At 40.4% G+C, this 23,664-nt stretch overlaps 1 protein-coding gene across 1 annotated transcript in view; it reads left to right on the top strand.

Annotated features, from left to right (window-relative positions):
* LOC124789541 (death-associated protein kinase dapk-1-like) overlaps window positions 1–23,664 on the top strand; it is a 248,001-nt gene that overhangs the window by 185,453 nt on the left and 38,884 nt on the right. Inside the window, exons 13-14 of the mRNA XM_047256938.1 lie at window positions 6,640–6,954; window positions 13,214–13,489. Coding sequence (XP_047112894.1) covers window positions 6,640–6,954; window positions 13,214–13,489 — 591 coding nt within the window. The remainder of the gene's footprint in view (window positions 1–6,639; window positions 6,955–13,213; window positions 13,490–23,664) is intronic.

The following is a 23,664-nucleotide window of genomic DNA, read 5'->3' as shown; positions in this document are numbered from 1 at the left end:
CTGACAAACACAGGTTTCTTGTCTGAAACTCGACCGTGGACTGACTGTCTCAGGACCAAACATTGTGCCCGTATATATAATCACAATAATAGGCACTGAAATTACACATTGTTCAATGTTTAATTTACAGAAATTACAATTAAAACTTAACTCTTTCAATTAACTGCATAAATCGAAAAATTGGTTCTTTTTAACAGTTTCTTCTACTGCAAGGGTTAAGCCGTTATTTGTTTAAATTATGAAATTAACAAATATAGTTATGCGAACAATACTTTTGACGAAACTGGAAATTACTTCAGAATTTTGAGCTGGCTTTGCTAACATATTTTCGAATAGAGCCAAATAGATCCTTTAAGAATATTATTAGTTGTTCCTCCAAATGTTTACAATTAGTACCATATTTATATTTGTTTATAAGTCAACAACAGAATTTAAGTTATGAAACAATTACCGATTTCACACTATAACAAAAGATACTAACTAGGAATAGTCAAAATAAATTAGAAAATCAATTACTTACATAAAAGTAAGCACAAAATTAGATCTGGTGTTATATTCTTTAAAACTGGGGGCCAACCTTTTTCTTTTATGAAAATGCAGATTATACACATGTATGTTAATGGTAATTAGGCAAACATGAAAAAAAGGAATTTTAAGGAGGCAGAGGGCAAAACTAGAGGGGAAGAAAAAATTACCCACCTTGCTTCATCACAGGTTGTTGATTTTGGCTAATAAGAGGTAGGCTCCATTGATATCAGCACTTTATATGCTCAAATAAACACAGTGATTGTAATTGTTTTTGTAAAGGGGTGCATTAAGGAAGTAACATTATGTAATAAGATCAGCTTCTGCTCACATGTTTAAATTGTGGAAGGCTGTGACACAGCACAAGTTTGATAATATGCTGGTTGTTTCAGATTAAATGTTAGGCAATTGTCATGTGTAATTACATGATGTACCACCCCTATATTTACAATTCTATAAAATTTACAAATATGTTAATTATTCATTATTATTAGTGCAACTTCATTGTTCACACATCATATACATTTTCACCTCAGTGATAAATGGAGATGTGTTGCTGTTGTTGTTGTGATCTTCAGTCCTGGGACTGGTTTTATGCAGCTCTCCATGCTACTCTATCCTGTGCAAGCTTATTCATGTCCCAGTACCTACTGCAACCTACATCCTTTTGTATCTGTTTAGTGTATTCATCTCTTGGCATCCCTCTATGATTTTTACCCTCCAAGCTGCCCTCCAATACTAAATTGGTGATCCCATGAGGCCTCAGAACGTGTCCTATCAACCGATCCCTTCTTCTAGTCAAGTTGTGCCACAAACTTCTCTTGTCCCCAATCCTATTCAATACCTCCTCATTAGTTACGTGATCCACCCACCTAATCTTCAACATTCTTCTGTAGCACCACATTTCGAAAGCTTCTATTCTCTTCTTGTCCAAACTAGTTATCGTCCATGTTTCACTTCCATACATGGCTACACTCCATACAAATACTTTCAGAAACGACTTCCTGACACTTAAATCTATACTCGATGTTAACAAATTTCTCTTCTTCAGAAACGCTTTCCTTGCCATTGCCAGTCTACATTTTATATCCTCTCTACTTCGACCATCATCAGTTATTTTGCTCCCCAAATAGCAAAACTCCTTTACTACTTTAAGTGTCTCATTTCCTAATCTAATTCCCTCAGCATCATCCGACTTAATTCGACTACATTCCATTATCCTCGTTTTGCTTTTGTTGATGTTCATCTTATATCATCCTTTCAAGACACTATCCATTCCGTTCAGCTGCTCTTCTAAGTCCTTTGCCGTCTCTGACAGAATTACAATGTCATCGGCGAACCTCAAGGTTTTTATTTCTTCCGCATGAAATTTTGTTCCTTCACTGCTTGCTCAATATACAGATTGAATAACATCAGGGAGAGACTACAACCCTGTCTCACTCCCTCCCCAACCCCTGCTTCCCTTTCATGTCCCTCAACTCTTATAACTGCCATCTGGTTTCTGTACAAATTGTAAATAGCCTTTCGCTCCCTGTATTTTACCCCCGCCACCTTCAGAATTTTGAAAGAGAGTATTCCAGTCAACATTGTCAAAAGCTTTCTCTAAGTTTACAAATGCTAGAAACGTAGGTTTGCCTTTCCTTAATCTATCTTCTAAGATAAGTTGTAGGTTCAGTATTGCCTCACGTGTTCCAATATTTCTACGGAATCCAAACTGATCTTCCCCGAGGTCGGCTTCTACCAGTTTTTCCATTCGTCTGTAAATAATTCGCGTTAGTATTTTGCAGCTGTGACTTATTAAACTGATAGTTCGGTAATTTTCACATCTGTGAGCACCTGCTTTCTTTGGGATTGGAATTATTATATTCTTCTTGAAGTCTGAGGGTATTTCACTTGTCTCATACATCTTGCTGACCAGATGGTAGAGTTTTGTCAGGACTGGCTCTCCCAAGGCCGTCAGTAGTTCTAATGGAATGTTGTCTACTCCCAGGCCCTTGTTTCGACTCAGGTCTTTCAGTGCTCTGTCAAACTCTTCACGCAGTATCGTATCTCCCATTTCATCTTCATCTACATCCTCTTCCATTTCCATAATATTGTCCTCAAGTGCATCGCCCTTGTATAGACCCTCTATATACTCCTTCCACCTTTCTGCTTTCCCTCCTTTGCTTAGAACTGGGTTTCCATCTGAGCTCTTGATGTTCATAAAAGTGGTTCTCTTTTCTCCAAAGGTCTCTTTAATTTTCCTGTAGGCATTATCCCTCTTACCCCTAGTGAGATAAGCCTCTACATACTTACATTTGTCCTCTAGCCATCCCTGCGTAGCCATTTTGCACTTCCTGTCAATCTCATTTTTCAGACGTTTGTATTCCTTTTTGCCTGCTTCATTTACTGCATTTTTATATTTTCTCCTTTCATCAATTAAATTCAGTATTTCTTCTGTTACCCAAGGATATCTACTAATCCTCGTCTTTTTACCTACATGATCCTCTGCTGCCTTCACTACTTCATCTCTCAAAGCTACCCATTCTTCTTCTACTGTATTTCTTTCCCCCATTCCTGTCAATTGTTCTCCTTAAATTCCCACCTTTTTGCAGTTTCTTCAGTTTTAATGTACGGTTCATAACCAATAGATTGTGGTCAGAGTCCACATCTGCCCCTGGAAATGTCTTACAATTTAAAACCTGGTTCCTAAATCTCTGTCTTACCGTATATAATCTGTCTGAAACCCGTCAGTATCTCCAGGCTTCTTCCATGTATACAACCTTCTTTTATGATTCTTGAACCAAGTGTTAGCTATGATTAAATTATGCTCTGTGCAAAATTCTACCAGGCGGCTTCCTCTTTCATCTCTTAGCCCCAATCCATATTCACCTACTACATTTCCTTCTCTCCCTTTTCCTTCTACCAAATTCCAGTCACCCATGACTGTTAAATTTTCGTCTCCCTTCACTATCTGAATAATTTCTTTTATTTCCTCATACATTTCTTCAATTTCTTCATCATCTGCAGAGCTAGTTGGCATATAAACTTGTACTACTGTAGTAGGTGTGCGCTTCGTGTCTATGTTGGCCACAATAAGGCGTTCACTATGCTATTTGTAGTAGCTTACCCGCACTCCTATTTTTTTATTCGTTATTAAACCGACTGCTGCATTACCCCTATTTGATTTTGTATTTATAACCCTGTATTCGCCTGACCAAAAGTCTTGTTCCTCCTGCCACCAAACTTCACTAATTCCTACTATATCTAACTTTAACCTATCCATTTCGCTTTTTAAATTTTCTAACCTACCTGCCCGATTAAGGGATCTGACATTCCACACTCCGATCCATAGAATGCCAGTTTTCTTTCTCCTGATAATGACATTTTCCTGGGTAGTCCCCGCCCACAGTTCCTAATGGGGGACTATTTTACCTCCAGAATATTTTACCCAAGAGGACGCTATCATCATTTAACCATACAGTAAAGCTGCATGCCCTCGGGAAAAATGACGGCTGTAGTTTCCCCTTGCTTTCAGCCGTTCGCAGTACCAGGACAGCAAGGCCGTTTTGGTTAGTGTTACAAGGCCAGATCAGTCAATCATCCATACTGTTGCCCCTGCAACTACTGCAAAGGCTGCTGCCCCTCTTCAGGAACCACACATTTGTCTGGCCTCTCAACAGATACCCCTCCGTTGTGGTTGCACCTACGGTATGGCTATCTGTTTCGCTGAGGCACGCAAGCCTCCCCACCAACAGCAAGGTCCATGGTTCTTCGGGGGGGGGGGGGGGGGGGGGGTGAATGGAGATGTATGTTGTATATTTTTAAACCTACAATGTGAGGACTTTATTATGTGATGCCTGTCAGAAATTATCAGGTAACCATTATTTTCTTTGATTGCTTCCATAGTGGGTTTTGTGCTATTGGTTACCCCACAAGAACTACCATGTAGTCATACAACAGTTCTGCTCTACATAAACTTTCAGTTATTGATTTGTGTATTCTTTCCATATTTTCTGTGGAAATGATTTTAAGGTAATATACAGATGTTGCACATGTGGATCCCAGTGTCAGGAAGATTACTAAGAAAGTGAGAATTTCTACACGTGAGGAAAGAACATTTGCAAGTAGTACTTTCTTTGTATAATTAAAACTGTCCATTCAAAATGTTCCTGTTGCTTCATCCTTGGAGGTCCCATGGCATTGTGCAAAATCCCACTTGAACATCCACACAATCTTTCAATGAAATTCAGCATGTGAGACAAATGATGTGACAATTAACTCTGCAAATTTATTCTGAAACATTTGTCGGCAGACCTGAATGTTTATCTGCATCGCTGCACTATTCACACAGTGTAAATAAAAGTCAGCAGCTTCACTTTGACCTATGAGACATGATTAAAATTGTCACTACCCCTATGTCTTTAATAAATTCCCAGTAGCAATCTTTCAGAAAGACTCTCAGATCTGACCAACAGATTGGCAAATGTACACCTCAACTGGTCAGTACACTGCATCCGTCTGATTTCAAATGACTTCCACCTATAGCCTCCTAAAAAACAAAACTGGGTGAAGTTCAAAGTAAAAGGGAGTGAAAGATACACCAGAAAACCAAACTTCGAGTTTCCATGGCAACAAATGACATTGCTTTCAATTGGACCTCATAAAATCTACCTGATTGATTAAATACCACCTTCAGGTAGCTAATGACTCCACACCCCCATAGGTGGTACCTTCTCAACCTCCATATTCATTTAACTTTGACGGATGCCTAAAAAACAGGAAGACTAAGCAGAATTTAATGCCCATGCAGAAGCACACACTTGCAAACTCTTTCAGAGCTTTTCATACTGGCAGAACAACTTTCTTGTTTACTGAGGATCACTTCTCCAAAGTTAATCCATCACCTTGTCTTCAGAGGGCCCACAGCTTGCCTCCCACACTTGTGAGGGCTGCTCACCAACTATAATTTCATGAGCTCCATGAAATTGTTTCAACATTAACTCCTTTCTGCTCTGTTCTGCTTCTGAGCACAATCCATTTCATTTCTGGCAGCAGCAGCAGCAGAGTTAACATATGTTGTAGGTGTAGATTTTTGTTGCTACAGTAGCATTAGCTGTCAGCTGGCATTTCAGGACTGCAAACTGTAAATTGATAATATCTATTTATAACTCTCATATAAAAGGGAGCACTTCTCCTGTTTGTCATTGCAAAATGTTCTTCTTTTATGCTAAGCTATTCTGAGCTACTTAAAATGCGTATAAAATTTAGAAGGTACTATTTTGTGAAACATTGCATAGACATTTGTAAGATTTAGAAAAGGGGCCTCTTGTCAGACCATTTGCTGATAATGACAAGACATTCTTTTTCAGAAGACTGACATTGATTGCTTTTAATAATATCATTGAGTCCTGTTGGATTAAAAAAAATTTAAATTGATACAAGCATGCACAGAATGAAGTAAACTACCACAAAAAAATAAAAAAATAAAAAGAAATATAAAGAAATATAAAGAAAGTAGATATTTTACATCTCCAACAAGATATCCCTTTTCACTTTCTGTCTCACATACACCAGTTGTGTTACAGAGAAATAACAGGGTGTGGGGCGTACAAAATTTCCCATGAAATACAATGTGTTCATTATCATTTTAAATGTTCCATGAATAGTGTTGTGCATATCATCTGGAATGATGAAAATCCCTATTTTCTAGCCTCTGATCATTTGTTTTTAAATTTCTTTGACAAGGGGAAAGATTTGAAATCAGTCACTATGGTCCAGAAAGATGTCTTATTAATATTGAACACAAATTTTCATGTAAACCTTAAAAGCGTTTAGCTATCAATAATGCACAGTTTAAGAAGCAACTAAGGAATTTATTCATAGCTAACTCCTTGTACTGCATTGATGTATACATTATTATCCATGTATATTTGAGTTATTGGTGACTACTGCACATAGATAGTACAATAATGCAATTTCTGTAAATTAGCATTGAAAACTGTATCCACAATTTCCTGTTATCACACAGTTTTTAGTAGTAAGCTGTTACATCTAGGCTATCTTTTGGGTCAAATTACGTTTATATCTTCAGCTACAAGTGTGCTTTCTGAACAGAATTAATTCTGTTCCTAGCTACCTGCGTCAGATGTACTGCCAGTACTGGAGGCCCTAGGGCTTTGCGCTCGGTGTTACGAAGATGAAGACATTGCTGGTGAATTTGAAGATTGTGATTGTAGTGGAAGTGAATGTGAAGATCCTACTGTGAAGTCCAGCTGTGCCACTTACATAGAACCAGAACCAGAATTTGAATTTCCATGTTTCAATTTTGTTGAGACTTTAGATGGTTTGTGGGATGCTCGCTACCATGCCACTTGCTATGGAGGCTTACGCCTTCGTGCACCTGCTCCTTCATCATGTCTGCTACGCTGTCTGTTTCCCCGTTTCCAGGTTAGTTACATCCTAATTAGTTTCAATAATTTTAATGTTATATTGAAGTAACTTTGTGTTGCATTGTCAGTAACTTTCTCATTATTGTATAATGACTGTAAAGTTAACCAGATATAAAATATTTCTTATAGTGGTTGTCAACCTACATTTGAATGGCTGGTTGCCTAAGCTCCCCCCCCCCCCCCCCCCCCCCCCAATGAGCATCTCTGTTCAGTCTACAATCATACACTTCCCCCTTCCTCCTTTCCTGTTGCAGTTGTCAACCTTATTCCATTCTTTATATCTCAAAAATGCAACATATTTCTTCATACAGAGCTCTATTCAGTTTATTTTCTCTGATGTTTGACCACTTTTGGTCATGTATCTTACTTTCAGCAACAATTTTATGAAAAGAAAGTTGCTACTAACCATATAGTGGAGATGCTGACTCATAGGTAGGCACAACAAAAAGTCTGTTACAAATAAGCTTTCAGCCATTGAAACCAGTGTCAAAAATAGACGACATGCACATGCACACAATCACACAAGCACCGACGCGCGCACACGCATGGACGCTCACGCAAACGCAACTCACACACACGATTGCAGTCTCTGGCAGCTGAAGCCACACTGCGAGCAGTTAATTCCAGTGACAGAAATTTGCTGGCCACCCATTTCACTTATTCCCTTAATTGCAGGGTTGTGACTTAACAGAAATGAGAAAAAATTTTGCAGAAAAAAATTTTCTTTGGCTCTTGCCAAATTTGAAATCAAAGACTACTGCAAGCCAATCGAAGGTCATTGCTTGTTTTGCTTTTCTGTTTGAAGAGTTGAAGCAAAAGGAAGAGAGGTAAAGGAAAAGGACTACAGAGTTTTAGGGAAATGAGTACAGTTCAAAAAAGCCACCCAGAACCCTGGGCCAGTGACAACTTACCAGACGGGATGAGAAGGAGATTTTCATTATTATTTAATTATTTTTGGCATGCTGCAGACATAGTATAATTTTTATCTAGTACATATTGTTGGCATATAGACATACACAGAAAATATCATAGATTTTCATGCTCAAGTTGCTACATAATCTTGACTTATTTACTTTCATTATCAGAAACAGGTCTTTCTCACAAATATCTCAATCAATATGGAGATGTGGAAGCTATACCTGAGGTAAGCAGTATAGACATCCTGGACAGTTTTAACGCAAAAAGGATTTGTTATTAAAATGGATAATTACATTGCAGGTCAGTCAATTACATCCGCACATGCACAGACGTGCTTCCAACTGAAATGGCAAATCGTATTGAAAACGTGTAAGACTGACAGTGTTGTTAAAATGTTGAGGAGACTGTGCTTTGTAATTCTTTCAAGGCCACAACGAATTCTTCAAACCTCACGTTTTCTTTAAAGGCAGTGATCTTAGGGAACTGGACTGTGTTTATCAGAAGGCGCTCTCTCTCATAACACTATTTTCTTTTCAAACGTAGTGTCTTACTATGCACACTGTGCATTGAAGTCCACTTAAAATGCGAGGTTGGCAGTCCATTCTGGATGTTTTAATTTTCATTCCTTCTCTCCTTTTTCCTTCATACATTCAACAATAGTAAGTTTTAAATTGAAAAATCATTGTGGAATGCACTTTTACTTAACCAACATACTTCACAGTAATGTATAAACTCTCCATACTCTTTGTTTAATTCCACTGAAGACCGTCGCAACTGACGATGGAGTAATGTGTGTGACTTCATAAGTTTTGCTGTTCATACCACCATTTTCCTCACTTACTGCAAGCTGCAAATTTAGCATAAAGTGCTTCTTGACATAATGAACCATAATCCCATCTGTCGATTGTTGTAATTTTTTGCTCTTTCATAGTCTAAATCTTTAAATTCTTTCTGTGTGGTCTTTTAATATCATTTCATAACAAATTTGCAATACCCACCACCTATGTGATTGCATAATAGATATTGATAATTCTAATCCTTTCTTCTGTTATTCCCATTCATTTTTAAATGTTCATGGTAACAGAGTGCTAAACTGCCTCCTTTTGTGCAAACATCCACTGAACCTGTGAACATCCTTCATGCTACAAACAAATAGTGAAGGGTAAACGGCACTGACTCCACAATTCTGCTGAAGTAAAGAGAGTTGTGCCAATCAAAAAATGCCACACCACAGTACTAAATGAAATGTGACTTCTGGGAAATTATGAGCGAAGCTGAGATAGTCCAAGATGTGGCCTGCACACCAGACACACGTGGAGTTTGGCATGCTGTGGTCAGCTGTTGTGTAGAAGTATTGTGTACAAAAGTAAATGATGTAGACTTAACTGTTTGTTAGCACTGAATGCCATTTACAATTTATAAAACATTACTTACATTGTCGTTAGTAGTGGAAGTGGACCAAACACTTACATGCTGCAAACAAAATTTTTGATCTCTTGCCCAGTGATATGAATTGTGTAATGAGAGTAAAGTAAAACTGAAAATAAACTAAAAAGGTTTCTTCGAAACAACTCCTTGTATTCCATAGAAGAATTTTTATTGTTGTAATGTGTAAAAGGTGGTGGGCAGGAATTGCTGACTCGCATCTGTATGTCTAAAAAAATGTAATAGATCAGCGTGTATGCATATGTACAAAATAATACGGTTTATTGTGCAAATAATCCATGGAACATGAGACAAACAAACTAACTAAATTCCCATAGTCAACAAATTTAGAATAGAGCTAAATAGTTCAACTCTACCTATATCTTCCTAAAATTGTCCAGCCCTTACAAGTCAGTGAAAGTGGAAATAGTTTATATGTAGTATTTTTCTGTTAATAACTGTTAAAAGTATATTGAAAACTATTGACAGGAAGTCACAGGATTTGCGTGTTTGTGGATCACATCTGATATAGACTGGGACACTCAGATGTTTAGGACGGGTGGTAGGGACAGAGCATCAAGTGACATTATACTGGGTGCACTATCCGAAAATTACCTCGAGCAATTAAACAGAGAACCGACTCGTGGAGATAACATCTTGGACCTACTGATAACAAACAGACCCGAAATTTTCGGCTCTGTATGTACAGAACAGGGAATCAGTGATCATAAGGCCGTTGCAGCATCCCTGAATATGGAAGTTAATAGGAATATAAAAAAAGGGAGGAAGGTTTATCTGTTTAGCAAGAGTAATAGAAGGCAGATTTCAGACTACCTAACAGATCAAAACGAAAATTTCTGTTCCGACACTGACAATGTTGAGTGTTTATGGAAAAAGTTCAAGGCAATCGTAAAATGCGTTTTAGACAGGTACGTGCCGAGTAAAACTGTGAGGGACGGGAAAAACCACCCTGGTACAACAACAAAGTTAGGAAACTACTGCGAAAGCAAAGACAGCTCCACTCCAAGTTTAAACGCAGCCAAAACCTCTCAGACAAACAGAAGCTAAACGATGTCAAAGTTAGCGTAAGAAGGGCTATGCGTGAAGCGTTCAGTGAATTCGAAAGTAAAATTCTACGTACCGACTTGACAGAAAATCCTAGGAAGTTCTGGTCTTACGTTAAATCAGTAAGTGGCTCGAAACAGCATATCCAGACACTACGGGATGATGATGGCATTGAAACAGAGGATGACACGTGTAAAGCTGAAATACTAAACACCTTTTTCCAAAGCTGTTTCACAGAGGAAGACCGCACTGCAGCTCCTTCTCTAAATCCTCGCACAAACGAAAAAATGGCTGACATCGAAATAAGTGTCCAAAGAATAGAAAAGCAACTGGAATCACTGAATAGAGGAAAGTCCACTGGACCTGACGGGATACCAATTCGATCCTACACAGAGTATGCGAAAGAACTTGCCCCCCTTCTAACAGCCGTGTACCGCAAGTCTCTAGAGGAACGGAGGGTTCCAAATGATTGGAAAAGAGCACAGATAGTCCCAGTCTTCAAGAAGGGTCGTCGAGCAGATGCGCAAAACTATAGACCTATATCTCTGATGTCGATCTGTTGTAGAATTTTAGAACATGTTTTTTGCTCGAGTATCATGTCGTTTTTGGAAACCCAGAATCTACTATGTAGGAATCAACATGGATTCCGGAAACAGCGATCGTGTGAGACCCAACTCGCTTTATTTGTTCATGAGACCCAGAAAATATTAGATACAGGCTCCCAGGTAGATGCTATTTTTCTTGACTTCCGGAAGGCGTTCGATACAGTTCCGCACTGTCGCCTGATAAACAAAGTAAGAGCCTACGGAATATCAGACCAGCTGTGTGGCTGGATTGAAGAGTTTTTAGCAAACAGAACACAGCATGTTGTTATCAATGGAGAGACGTCTACAGACGTTAAAGTAACCTCTGGCGTGCCACAGGGGAGTGTTATGGGACCATTGCTTTTCACAATATATATAAATGACCTAGTAGATAGTGTCGGAAGTTCCATGCGGCTTTTCGCGGATGATGCTGTAGTATACAGAGAAGTTGCAGCATTAGAAAATTGTAGCGAAATGCAGGAAGATCTGCAGCGGATAGGCACTTGGTGCAGGGAGTGGCAACTGACCCTTAACGTAGACAAATGTAATGTATTGCGAATACATAGAAAGAAGGATCCTTTATTGTATGATTATATGATAGCGGAACAAACACTGGTAGCAGTTACTTCTGTAAAATATCTGGAAGTATGCGTGCGGAACGATTTGAAGTGGAATGATCATATAAAATTAACTGTTGGTAAGGCGGGTACCAGGTTGAGATTCATTGGGAGAGTGCTTAGAAAATGTAGTCCATCAACAAAGGAGGTGGCTTACAAAACACTCGTTCGACCTATACTTGAGTATTGCTCATCAGTGTGGGATCCGTACCAGATCGGTCTGACGGAGGAGATAGAGAAGATCCAAAGAAGAGCGGCGCGTTTCGTCACTGGGTTATTTGGTAACCGTGATAGCGTTACGGAGATGTTTAATAAACTCAAGTGGCAGACTCTGCAAGAGAGGCGCTCTGCATCGCGGTGTAGCTTGCTCGCCAGGTTTCGAGAGGGTGCGTTTCTGGATGAGGTATCGAATATATTGCTTCCCCCTACTTATACCTCCCGAGGAGATCACGAATGTAAAATTAGAGAGATTCGAGCGCGCACGGAGGCTTTCAGACAGTCGTTCTTCCCGCGAACCATACGCGACTGGAACAGGAAAGGGAGGTAATGACAGTGGCACGTAAAGTGCCCTCTGCCACACACCGTTGGGTGGCTTGCGGAGTATAAATGTAGACGTAGATGTAGATGTATTGTTTAGTGGTTTCTATTCAAATTATCTTCATTGTGTCTTACATCTACACTACCAACACCTGAATTCCTCTCTTTGCCTGTCCCTTCTTCCACCGTTCCCCCTCCCTTCCCCCCACTCTCCCTCCCCCTCTCCAGTATTCTTTAAAGCAGAAATATTGACAGGTACATTTATTTTATTCTTTGTGCCATTGATCCACAGTGTCGTGTCATTCAAAGACAAATATGCAAAGTTTCTCTGCATTACGTGAACCAAGAATTAAATGGATTGAATAATATTAATGGTGATGATAATGATTTTGTATAAGTTTTTATTTCTAATAAGGGGTATGAAATGGAAAGTATAATGACCAAAGCATGTTGCTAGGAATGATCATGGTATTTGTCTGAATTAATTTGAGAAATCCAGGAATGATAAAGGTATTTTCCTGAAATAATAGGGAAAGCCATAGGAGATCCAAATCAGGATGATTCAGTTAGTAGCAGTCCTAATTGTACTATTGTGGCTGAATTTCTTAAGTTCCATTCACTTTAGTAAGGCTACAAAAATCACATTTAAGTCAATATTACATATTCTTGGTGGGAAAGAGAAGTAATTCATGGGGAGAAAAGCTTCAGCTTGCCTTTGAAGATGTGCACATCAAAACTGATTGCATTCAATCTAAAACCTATTGAAAATGTACACTTAAGCACAACCAAATGGGTTTTAGAATTGAATAGAACATGTTTGCCACATATTCATGTGCTCATTAAATTGATGCACTGTTCCTTTTGAACAACAGAATTTTGTCAATGGCAGATACTGTATGGTGGTAGATTTTACTATGCTTTCAATTTAAGGATCTTCTACAGTGATTCATGATATAACACTGCATCTGGTTCAAATGGCACATTTTTGTACTAAAAATGTTCTGTGCACTTCAACTGCATTCACCAGAACTGTTATTCACATGTAAAACACTGTTAACTTACCTAATTCAGTTGTATAAAAAAAGGCCATGTTTTTTCATTGTATTTATAGGTTCAACTGAGGCGCTGCACACAGCAGTTAAGTGATCCAGACACAGACCTCTACCAGTGGATGAATGGCTCAAAACTATGCACAGGAGCAGTAGAGTCTCAAGCAGTCCTAATTGATGAGATGGAAATTGATGACGACAGTGATGAAGATGATGATAGTGACAGCAAGAGTAGCTTAGGTCAAGATGAATGGCTTGAACTGAAGGTGCGGGGACCTCCAGGGTCAGCTCTGGCTTGTTTCTGTTTGCTAGAAGAGCTGCTGGCAGTTATTGATCAGGTAACTGTCAAGTGTTGAAGTATATCAAATTTTGAACACACAGATGTACATGTAACACAGACTAGCATTATTAAGTTAGAGGGAGAGGATGGGATACTAGTGAGACAGCAAAAAGGGGAACAGGAAGACATATTTGGTAATTGAAAAATGTGAGGAAGGAAAGAGATAGAAAGATGTTGTTCAACAGCAGTGATGAAATGTATGTTGAAAGGGATATCTGTTACAAGATTATAGAGTGGTACATGTACATACAGCAGTTAGGAGGAAAATGACAGGAAAAGGAGATGGAGAGGGACATAAGATAGTTTCAGAGATGGAACAATCAGAGGTTTAGAAAATGCAGGGACAAATATAAGGTGTTCTGGAGGAATATTTAGGTCCTGTTGCGTTTTTGCCATCCTAGTGTGCACCTCCATTAGTCACCATATTTGAAGGCACTTCTCTAGCACTCTTCTCACTCTTAAAACTCCGCCAACTCCCTATCCACTTGCCCACTCACTCTCCGCATGCCCGCTCCCTGTCTGTTCGCCCGCCCGCCCGCCCCCCCTATCCGCTGCCCCCCCCCCCCCCCCCCCCGTCCACTCCCCCCCCCCCCCCCCCCTGTCTTGTCTGTCCACTTGCTCACTCCCTGTCTGGTTTGGGTAATTAAATTACATCAATTTGTAAGCCGCACTGCTACGTTAATAGAATATTTTCAATGGAGCAGAACTTAGAGACTGACTGACTGATTAGTTGATTCACAGCTCAAGTGCAGTCTCTCACTGTTGCTTTGAATGACACAACTTGTACTTTACCTTACATACCTCAACTAGTGATTTTTGGGCTATAGTCAGTACTAAGATGGTGCAGAGAAGCTTATAGTAAGTGAAAGCCCATTGTTCAACAGTGTTAATATTTGTTGAAATGAACCATTGTGAATTTTATTTACTGCCTTCCAGTTCTTTATTTAACTAACTGTCTTTTCCTCAGGGTCTGCTAGCATACCTGTAAGTCGCACACAGTGCACAAATGCCTCCTTCTCCTCCTCCTCTCCCCACTCTCTCCAGCCAGCTATCCTTTGCATCTGTCCACCTCCTCTTCCTCCCTCTGTCTTTCCACCTTCTCGTCTCCCCTCTATACACTACCCTTCTTCACCCTGTCTCTGTCCATCTCCTTCTCTATGTTCATCTCCTACCCCCTTCTGTTCATATCCCTCTCCCTCTCTCTGTCCATCTCCTCCTCTCCTCCCCCTCCCCCCCCGACTCACTCTCTCTCTCTCTCTCTCTCTCTCTCTCTCTCTCTCTCTGCTCATTTCCTACTCCTCCTCTCTGTCTCTCCACTCCTTTTCCCCTCTCTCTCTCTGTCTCTCTCTCTCTCTCTCTCTCTCCATCCTCTTCTTCACCAATCTTTCTCTATCCATCCACTCCTGCCCTTGCTCTCTGTCTATTTCCTCCTCTATACATCTTTACCTCACCCAGCCATGCCCATTGCCACATGTAGCTCCTGCAAAGCAGTTTGATAAAGCAGGCCAGTACTAATCCCACAACACGCCTGCTGTACAGGGCAGGGGATTAAAATGCTCATTTTTCCCCTGGCATATAGGCTACTATACAAAAACGGTTGAGGGTGGCCAACACACCCGTCTTGCAGGGGCTGAAAAAACATGCTTTTACCTGTATCTCTGCTCCTGTTGGAGCTAGGAGTTTATAAATTTAGGAGTTTAGCCATGAAATTTGCTGTTTATGTGTCACATTTGTGTGAAATCAATCTAGATGTTTTGGAGGATATCCTGGACATAGTTATTTGCATGCATACATACATACGACCCTACACCATTCTGTTTTGTGTATGCTGTATATACTGGCATTTTCTGTGCAGCTTTGCCCATGTGTGGCTCAACATATATATTCCACGTATCTCCTCCATCATCCTCTTTGTGACTACCTCTTTCTCCCCCATCTCTCTGTCCACCTCATCCTTCCACCTCTATCTGTCCAACAAATCCTTCCCACTAGTCCCCTCTCCTTCTGCCACCTCTCCCTACGCCCATGTTCTCCAGCTCCAATCCTCTCTCTCTTGCCCCCCCCCCCCCCTCTCAGTTCATCTCCTCCTCCATCCATCCCTACCTTCCGCAGCCATGCCCATCCACATTTGTAGCTCAGGTCAATAAAACAGGCCATTACTACTACCACAAATGCTTGTCATCTATGACAGCTATGTGTCATCAGTTTGAAAACCTTTTTTGCCCCTGACATACAGGCTACCATCCGAAGCTTGATGATAAAGCAGGCTGATACTGCTCCAAGACAACATGCCTATTGTGCAGGACAGCCTACATGTCAGTGACTGAAAAACTGTTTCTTACCCCTGATGCTTAGGCTGCCCTGTGAAGGAGGCTGATACGTCAAGCTGATACTACTACCACACAACACATTTGTCATGGAAGGCAACTTACACATCAGAGCTTCTGATGTGTAGGTTGCACTACCAAGCAGGTCAATAACACAGGCCAATACTACCCCAGCACGATAAACTTGTCTTGAAGGTCAGCCTACATGTCAGGGGCTGGAAAAAAGGTTATTGCCATTGACACATAGGCTGCTGTGCAAAGGAGTTCATGAAGGCATGCTGATATTATTCACATACTACATGCCTGTTGTGTACGGCAGCCTGTATGGCAGGGGCAGAAAAATGGGTTTCTGCCCATATCTCCACTCCAATTGGAGCTGGGAGGCTATAAAACCCATACTGCTGATACTCATAAGGTTTTCTCTTTGTGTGCCAAAATTGGTTGAAATCGATCAAGGGGTTTGGGAGAAGATCATGGGCGAACATACATATATACGTACATGTTGCTTTGTATATAAATACACTAGCCCCTTCCCACAGCTTCACTCATGTAGGCATTTGACAGATATATTGCACACAACTCATCCTTCCCCCTCTCTTGGTCCATCTCCACCTCCCCCTCTCTCTCCCTCTCTCTGACCAAATTCTTCTCCCCCCTGTCTGCACATCATCTCCTCACCCCCTTTCTGCCCATCTCCTTCTTTCTCTCTACCTCCCTTATCCTCCCACTCTCTGTGGCCATTTCCTCCTTTCCCTCTCTCTGTCCATTTCTGCCCACATGCTCTTCCCTCCCCACCTCTTCTTCTCTCCCCTCTTTGCCCATCTACTCCTCTTCCATCATATTTGTGTTCACCTCCTTCTCCCACTCTCTGTCCTTCTCCCACTCTCTGTTTTCATATATCTCATCCCTTCTCCATCTGTTCCACCCCAGTATATCTGTCCATTACCTCCTTCACTCCTCTCTCTGCCCATCCTGTGAAGTTTGTTGTTTGTGTGTCATATTTGGATGAAATCAATCCAGTGGTTTGGGAGGAAATCTTAGACACGCAAACTTGCTTCTTTATTTATGCCCATCTTGTGCTTCCCCCTCTCTCTGTCCATCCTGTCTTTCCGTATGTCCACCCCATCCTCAACCCTCTCTGTGTTTATTTCTCCCACCCATTCTCTATGTCTTCTTCACCCCATCCTGACATACAACTCCTCCTCCACACTCTCTCTGTCCGGGGTGATTCTTCTCAAACAACATTTTGGTAGTGCAGTACAGCTTATACTCTGGGAGCTGGAAAACCATTTCTTGCACATGACTTGTAGGTTGCCCTGCAGAGGAGGTTGATAAGGCAGGCCACTACAATTCCCACACAACACACCTGTCATGCAGGGCAGCCTAAATGGCAGGGCCTGAAAAAGCACATTCTTGGCCATACCTCCCCTACTATTGGAGCTAGGAGGTTATAAAACCCACAGTGCTGATACTGGTGAAGTTTGCTGGTTGTGTGCCAGATCTGGTTTACATCGATCCAGTTGTTTGGGTGGAAATCCCCAATACACATATACATGAGTGCGTGCGCCGCCCCCCCCCCCCCCCCCCCACTCTCTCTCTCTCTCTCTCTCTCTCTCTCTCTCTCTCTCTCTCTCTCTGTAGCATTTTACCCGCTGCTTCACTCATGTGCATGTTCAGCACGCGTATTCCACACATCTCCTCCTACTTCCTCTCTGTGTCCATCTGTTCCTATCCCTGTCTCTGTCCACCTCTTCTTCCCCACCTCTCTGTCCACCTCATCCTCCCGCTGTCTGTCTGTCTATACATCTCCTCCTCCCCACCTCTCTGTCCATCTCCTCCTACACCCCTTCCTTTTCCACATGCATAGTCTACATCGGCTCACAACAGCTGGACAGCAGTTTGCCAAGTCTATGCAACCCCTTCTCCACTAGACGTAAAATAACAGTGACAAATAAAATTTTTACCAGAGGTGTAAACTTGCACCTTTCTGCCATACTGTAAGGCTTTAATGAAGCTATCAGGCATTTGACAATTTTCACATCTGCTAGTATAAAACTTCATTGGTGTTGAAGATTCTTGCTCATTTTCCTGCAGATATTTTAGAGTACACACCTTTGTAAGCATAAAATATATGTGTTAACAAATGTGCCTGGAGCTTTGCATGATATTATGCCATATTATTAATTATTTTGTGCTAGGTTGTGAGTGAAGTTAGCCCTGGAATGGCACTGGAGAAGCATGCATTAAGCCCTGCCCAACTCCGTTGTCATACCAGTGACCCCTATTGCTGGGCCCCAGAACAGCTCATGAAGGCTATACTGAAATCTGGTCTCAGTGCTTCATTGCGCAATCCACGAACTGGGGGAAGTGAATCATTGCTTGACATTATTGGTTTTGGAGAACCAGAAGTAAGTACACATTATGTAAGTCCAAAAGTTGATTGTTGTGCTGCCATAAATTAATAAATTTTATTTCCATCATGCATGAAGTCTGTGGCAGCAATGGAAATGAACTTTGTTCGGTATAGATTTTGTGTCATCTGTTCATGACACTTACGTGCTCGCTGATTTGTGGATACATTTTCTCATACAAAATATAAAAATAATTGGCTCTGTATCTGAGTGCGTGTTCACAAGAAAAGCTTAGCTGTAGTCATATAAAGTGGTGGTCAGGAACGAAGAGGAAGCATTTGCTGTTTAATGGAGGCTGTGACGAGATAGAATGAAGCAAAAGAGGGATATGTTCTTGATGTAGTAAAATGGAAGATGTGAAACACATGTACCAGGGCTAAGAGGTTGGTCAAGATGGTACATAGAAGAGAGAGAAAATGTGCTGATAAATGAAAAAGAGGTACAGATAAAGAAACGAGAGCCATAAAGAAATGGGAAATAGATAAGCATGCAAAGGAAGATCAGTAAGGTGCGGACAAGGACTGTTTAATTGTTGGTGATTTAAGATTAAGGAATAATGCAGAGAAAAATGTGATTGAGACAGAGATCTTTCATACATAGGACACTTGTCTGACATCACTAGAAACTGACAGCATTTTTACAGATAAATCAAAAAATAAACAACAGATCAATTTTTGCTTTCCCATCAGTAGGTGACAAGTGTCATTATTTGTCTTATATAAGTCAAAACTAGTGGCTAAAAATGTTTCTAGAGGCATTGTACTGTCTTATTTTATCCATGGTGGATTTGGTAAGCTCTTGGCCATTAATGATTGTTGGGGAACACCACCAATTTTACTGTCTTTTCTGGTCTGCTTTTGCACATCTCCCAGAAACATACATTTGTATTTGTGTTTAGTTCTAGAACTTTTTCTGCTCTTCTTAATTCTTTCCACTATCAACTATGTTGTATGTATGTTAAAATGACAAAGTCTATTATGGTTTGAATTCCTCATTAAACTCACTGGATAAGTCAGGACAGGACTGAGGAAATTCTTCTTCTTCTTCTTCTTCTTCTGCATCATCTTCATCCTCAGCCAGTTACCTAAATGTTATAACAACTCAGCACTTTCCTTATTTCAGTAATATTCAGCTATTATCTGTGCTTTATGATTTTCAGGTGCAGAAATTATTCTTATAATTCTCATTGATGTTCCTCATAGTATGTATTTGGTGAAGGTACACCCTTTTTGTGTATCATAATATGGACTGTAATGTTCTGAAATTTTTATATTTTATTGATATGTTGAAGAAAAAACTCTTGCTGATCAGTTACCACCTTTCTCACATTCTACAAGAATCAATTTTATTTACATATCATGAACTAGTATGTTATGCTATCTGCCTTCCCAAAATTTTCACTCTTTCTGTGCTTTTTTGCAGTCCATGCATCTCAAGAAACATTTACTTAGAAACTCTTGAGTTCTCTGACATGTTCGTGACAATGTTCAGTTCAGCATTATCTTGTCCTGCACCTTACTTTGTGAAAAGCACTTATAAAGGTAACTCTTTTGAGAATCGTTACTTCTAGTGCAAGGAAAACAAGAAATATTGTCTCTCTCATTTATTCAACAAACAGCCGGAAATTTTTCTTTGTTCAGGTACTGTCTTGAAATGGAGGATGTTTTCAAGCTGTGTCAGAAATGTCAGCACCCCTTATTGTATTTAATGTTACATTGTGGTGTACAAACAGCAAATGATTACAATTTCATTAAAAAAACTGATGATTTATTCAAAAGAAAGAGCTTCGCAATAATGTGTTGGTCCAACTCTGGTCCTTAAGCAAGCAATTATTCGGCTTGACATTTATTGATAGAGATGTTGCATGTCCTGCTGAGGGATTCTGTCCAATTGGTGCATAAGATCACCAGAACCCTGAGTTGGTTGGAGGGGCCTGCCCATAATGCTCCAAAAGTTCTCAATTGGGGAGAGATCTGGCAACTTTGCTTGCCAAGGTAGAGTTTGGCCAGAACAAAGACAAGCAATAGAATCTCCTGCTGTGTGTGGATGAGCATTTTCTTGCTGAAATGTAAAAGAATATTAACAACGGTCTGCTGTGCTGTAAGTGTGCCACAGATAACAACCAAAGAGGCCCTGCTATGAAAAGAAATGTCAACCGAAACCATCACTCTTGGTTTTATGGCCATATGACAGGTGACTGTCAGGTTGGCATCTCACCACTGTGCACGGTGTTTGAAGGCACGTCTATGCTGAGTGATTGGGGCTCATTTCGAAGTGGGACTCATCACGGAAGATAGTTCTGCTTCAGTAAATGAGATTCCAGGCCAAAGGCCTGCCTCGGATGGTGGTGGGATATCAACCTGACTGTCATCTGCCATAAGGCCTGACAACCAGGATGCCATTTCTTTTCCTAGCAGGAATCCTGTGGTGTCATCTGCAGCAACTGTATAGCACAGTGGTATGTTAATAATATTTTATATTCCATTTTGTTGCCCTCCATGGCAAGCCGTACTGGACTTACGATTCAGCAAGGTAATGCCCACCCACACAAGGTGATAGTTTCTACTACTTGTCGTCATACTTTCCAAGCCCTAGCTTACCCAGCAAGGTTGCCAGATCTTTCCCCAATCGAGAGCATTCTGCGCATTATGGACAGGGCCCTCCAACCAGCTCAGGATTTTGAAGATCTGACACACCAGCTGGGCAATGTTTGACATGAGGACATCCAACAGTTCTACTTTGCATAAGGATCAGAGGTGGACCAACAAGTTACTGACATGACTGAATTTGTGAAACTATTTCTCTTGAATAAATTTCCTGAAATTGTAATCTTTTGTTTGTATGTGATGATGCATGTTTCTCTCTCTCTCTCTTTTTTTAATGTGTATATTTTTACAAGCAACAGTATTCGCAATGGGTCTTAGTAATTGTTTTCTCTGTAAAATATATTGTACAGCATGCATTTGTGTATCAGACATTTTGTGATGCCACAACTGCTCTGCCTAACATTAGGTAGGGGGCTGAAGTGTATATCCCATGGTATCAGAAAATCGCCTTCCTCACAGATTTTGCTACTAGAATTAGTGTTTTGAATTAGATACTGAGTACAACAGTGTGCCTTTAGTGTATGTGGTCAATCATATTTTATTACCATAACAACAAATCAACAAATACAGTCTGCATACATAAATAGGGAGGTAAAAATAATTCATATGAAGACCAAAATTTACAGTGCTATTGCTATTCTCCAGTCTTGTTGCTAATAGGACTCTAAACCCTAATTTTCCTTCCTTCAGATTTTGATAAGTCTCCCTGAAATCCTTTTACCAGCTTTTGCTGCAGTTACCACAAAACAGGTCTGTTCCAAATCAAGAAATGAAGTGTACATCAAAAGTTTTGGGAAGTTTTTTGATTTTGTAGGATCCCCTCTTCTCCATGTTTATAATTTTATATATCAGTATGCCAACTGCATCTGAATGACCATGAATATCTATTTTTATTTTCAGTATTTGCTACTGCCTATGAAGCAACTTATTTTATACATGCAGAGAGTCTTGTCTCTCTCCCTCATCACTTAGTTAATTTAGTGATTGAATGTGTACTTGATAGTACCTGAAAACAGCTCTGAATGAAGCCAAGCTGCTAAACCAGCTGTGTACCATAAATCTTCTTGTTCTTCTTCATTGGCCATTTCCACCGTACTGGGTCAGTTTGTGAATCAAGAACCTTCATTGTTGTATGTGTCTCCACCACTCCTCTCCTTCTTTAACTATATCTTCTGGCTTTACTTCTCTTGTCTCTATAGACTTCATCACAGTCCTGCCTATCTCTTTCTAGTTCTTCCTCGTAAGTCTCCTGTTGACATTTTCAAGAACTTCTCTTTTTGGCTCTTTCTCATCTTCTATTCTTATCATATGTCTATACCACTTCAGCTTTGTTGTTCTGTCTTTTCTCTTGTCTGAAGCTTGAGCTGTCCCTTAGTCTTTTTCCTCACGTCTGATTCTAAGCTCTCTTGTTTGGACTTCAACACTTCTTAAAAACTTTATCTCTTCTGCCTATGTGCTACTCTCCTCCCTTGTTCTCTACTCCATGTACCAGATGCATATGCTAGATTGGATTCATAATTTGTTGAATACAGAACTTATTTAAAAATTCTTTTGGGACATCTCTGTTCCACAGAATACATCTTACTCTCTGGGTTTAGCTACACTGCTCTGTAAAACTTAAAAGCTGGGTAGATAAAGTAACAAAACTTACACATTGGAAGTGAATAAAAGTGTGAGAGCATATTACCAGTGGTGTCCTAGTCGTACATAGAAAGTTTTATGTCACATTGCATGAGTTCGGTATTACTGTAGTGCCAAATAAGGCTGGCTCCACAACATGACCCAGTTTAACGAACAGGTAGAGACTGTGTGTGACAATCAGCGAGAAGTTGTGGTACCCTGTGGTGGTGTTCTTCATGACAATGTGATACAGAGACAACATTTGGATGACTTTACGTTAAGTAGAATCATTGGGAAATTGGAAGGAGGATGAAGTGTGACAAGAGTAGCCCAGCAGTTTGACATTGCTCACAGCATTTTTTTGTGTGGGTGGAGAGCATTCCAAACTACAGGCATTGCTACCCAAAGGAGAGATGAGGTGGTCAACATTGGTCAACTACAGTAGCAGTTGAGTGCTGCATTGTGTGGCAGGCAACAAGCGACCCACATCAAACTACTGGTACAATTTTACCCACATTTAACGAGATAGCAATCTCACACTCCACAGTGGCATGGCAACTGCATAGGGTGGTCTCTTCGCTCTTCTATCAATATGTTGTGTTCTGTTGACACTCACACATTGATGACACCATTTGCAATGGTGCCAAGAGCAGAGTGACTGGACCAATGAGGAGTGGGGCTGCAAGCTGTTCTCGGATGAGAGCAGTTTCAGTCTGAGTAGTGATTGAGGATGTGTCCTCATATGGTGAAAGATTACAACACACAATACACCCAGGATGACTGTCAAAATGAATCTTTTAGTGACCCAGCTGTTATAGTGTGGGAAGGCAAAATGTTGTGTGGATGTACTGATCTCCAAATCATTGAACACAGGACACTGACCAGTCAGCTTTATTGTGACACTGTACTCCATTCCCAAGGTTGTCTTTTTCAGAGGTGCATTCAGCCCTAACTTCATTTTTAGGGTTCCATAACTCAACTAGTAAATACAGAACCTATATAGGATCACTTTGTTGCCCATCTGTGTGTCTGTCTGTCTGTCTGTCCGTCCATGTGTCTGAGTAACTGTTTGGACTCCTTTTTCTCCGGAATGGGTTGAAGTATTAAGTCAAAATTTATGTCACATACTATGGTCTTCAGTTCCTTGCCAGTGTGAAAAATTCGAGCTTCTAAGTCAATGCAGTCAAATGATACGGCCATTTATGTCAG

This window comes from Schistocerca piceifrons, chromosome 3, assembly GCF_021461385.2.
Source record: "Schistocerca piceifrons isolate TAMUIC-IGC-003096 chromosome 3, iqSchPice1.1, whole genome shotgun sequence".
Lineage (NCBI taxonomy): Eukaryota > Metazoa > Arthropoda > Insecta > Orthoptera > Acrididae > Schistocerca > Schistocerca piceifrons.
Note: the sequence above shows the minus strand (reverse complement) of the source record. Positions and strands in the feature narration are given on the sequence as shown.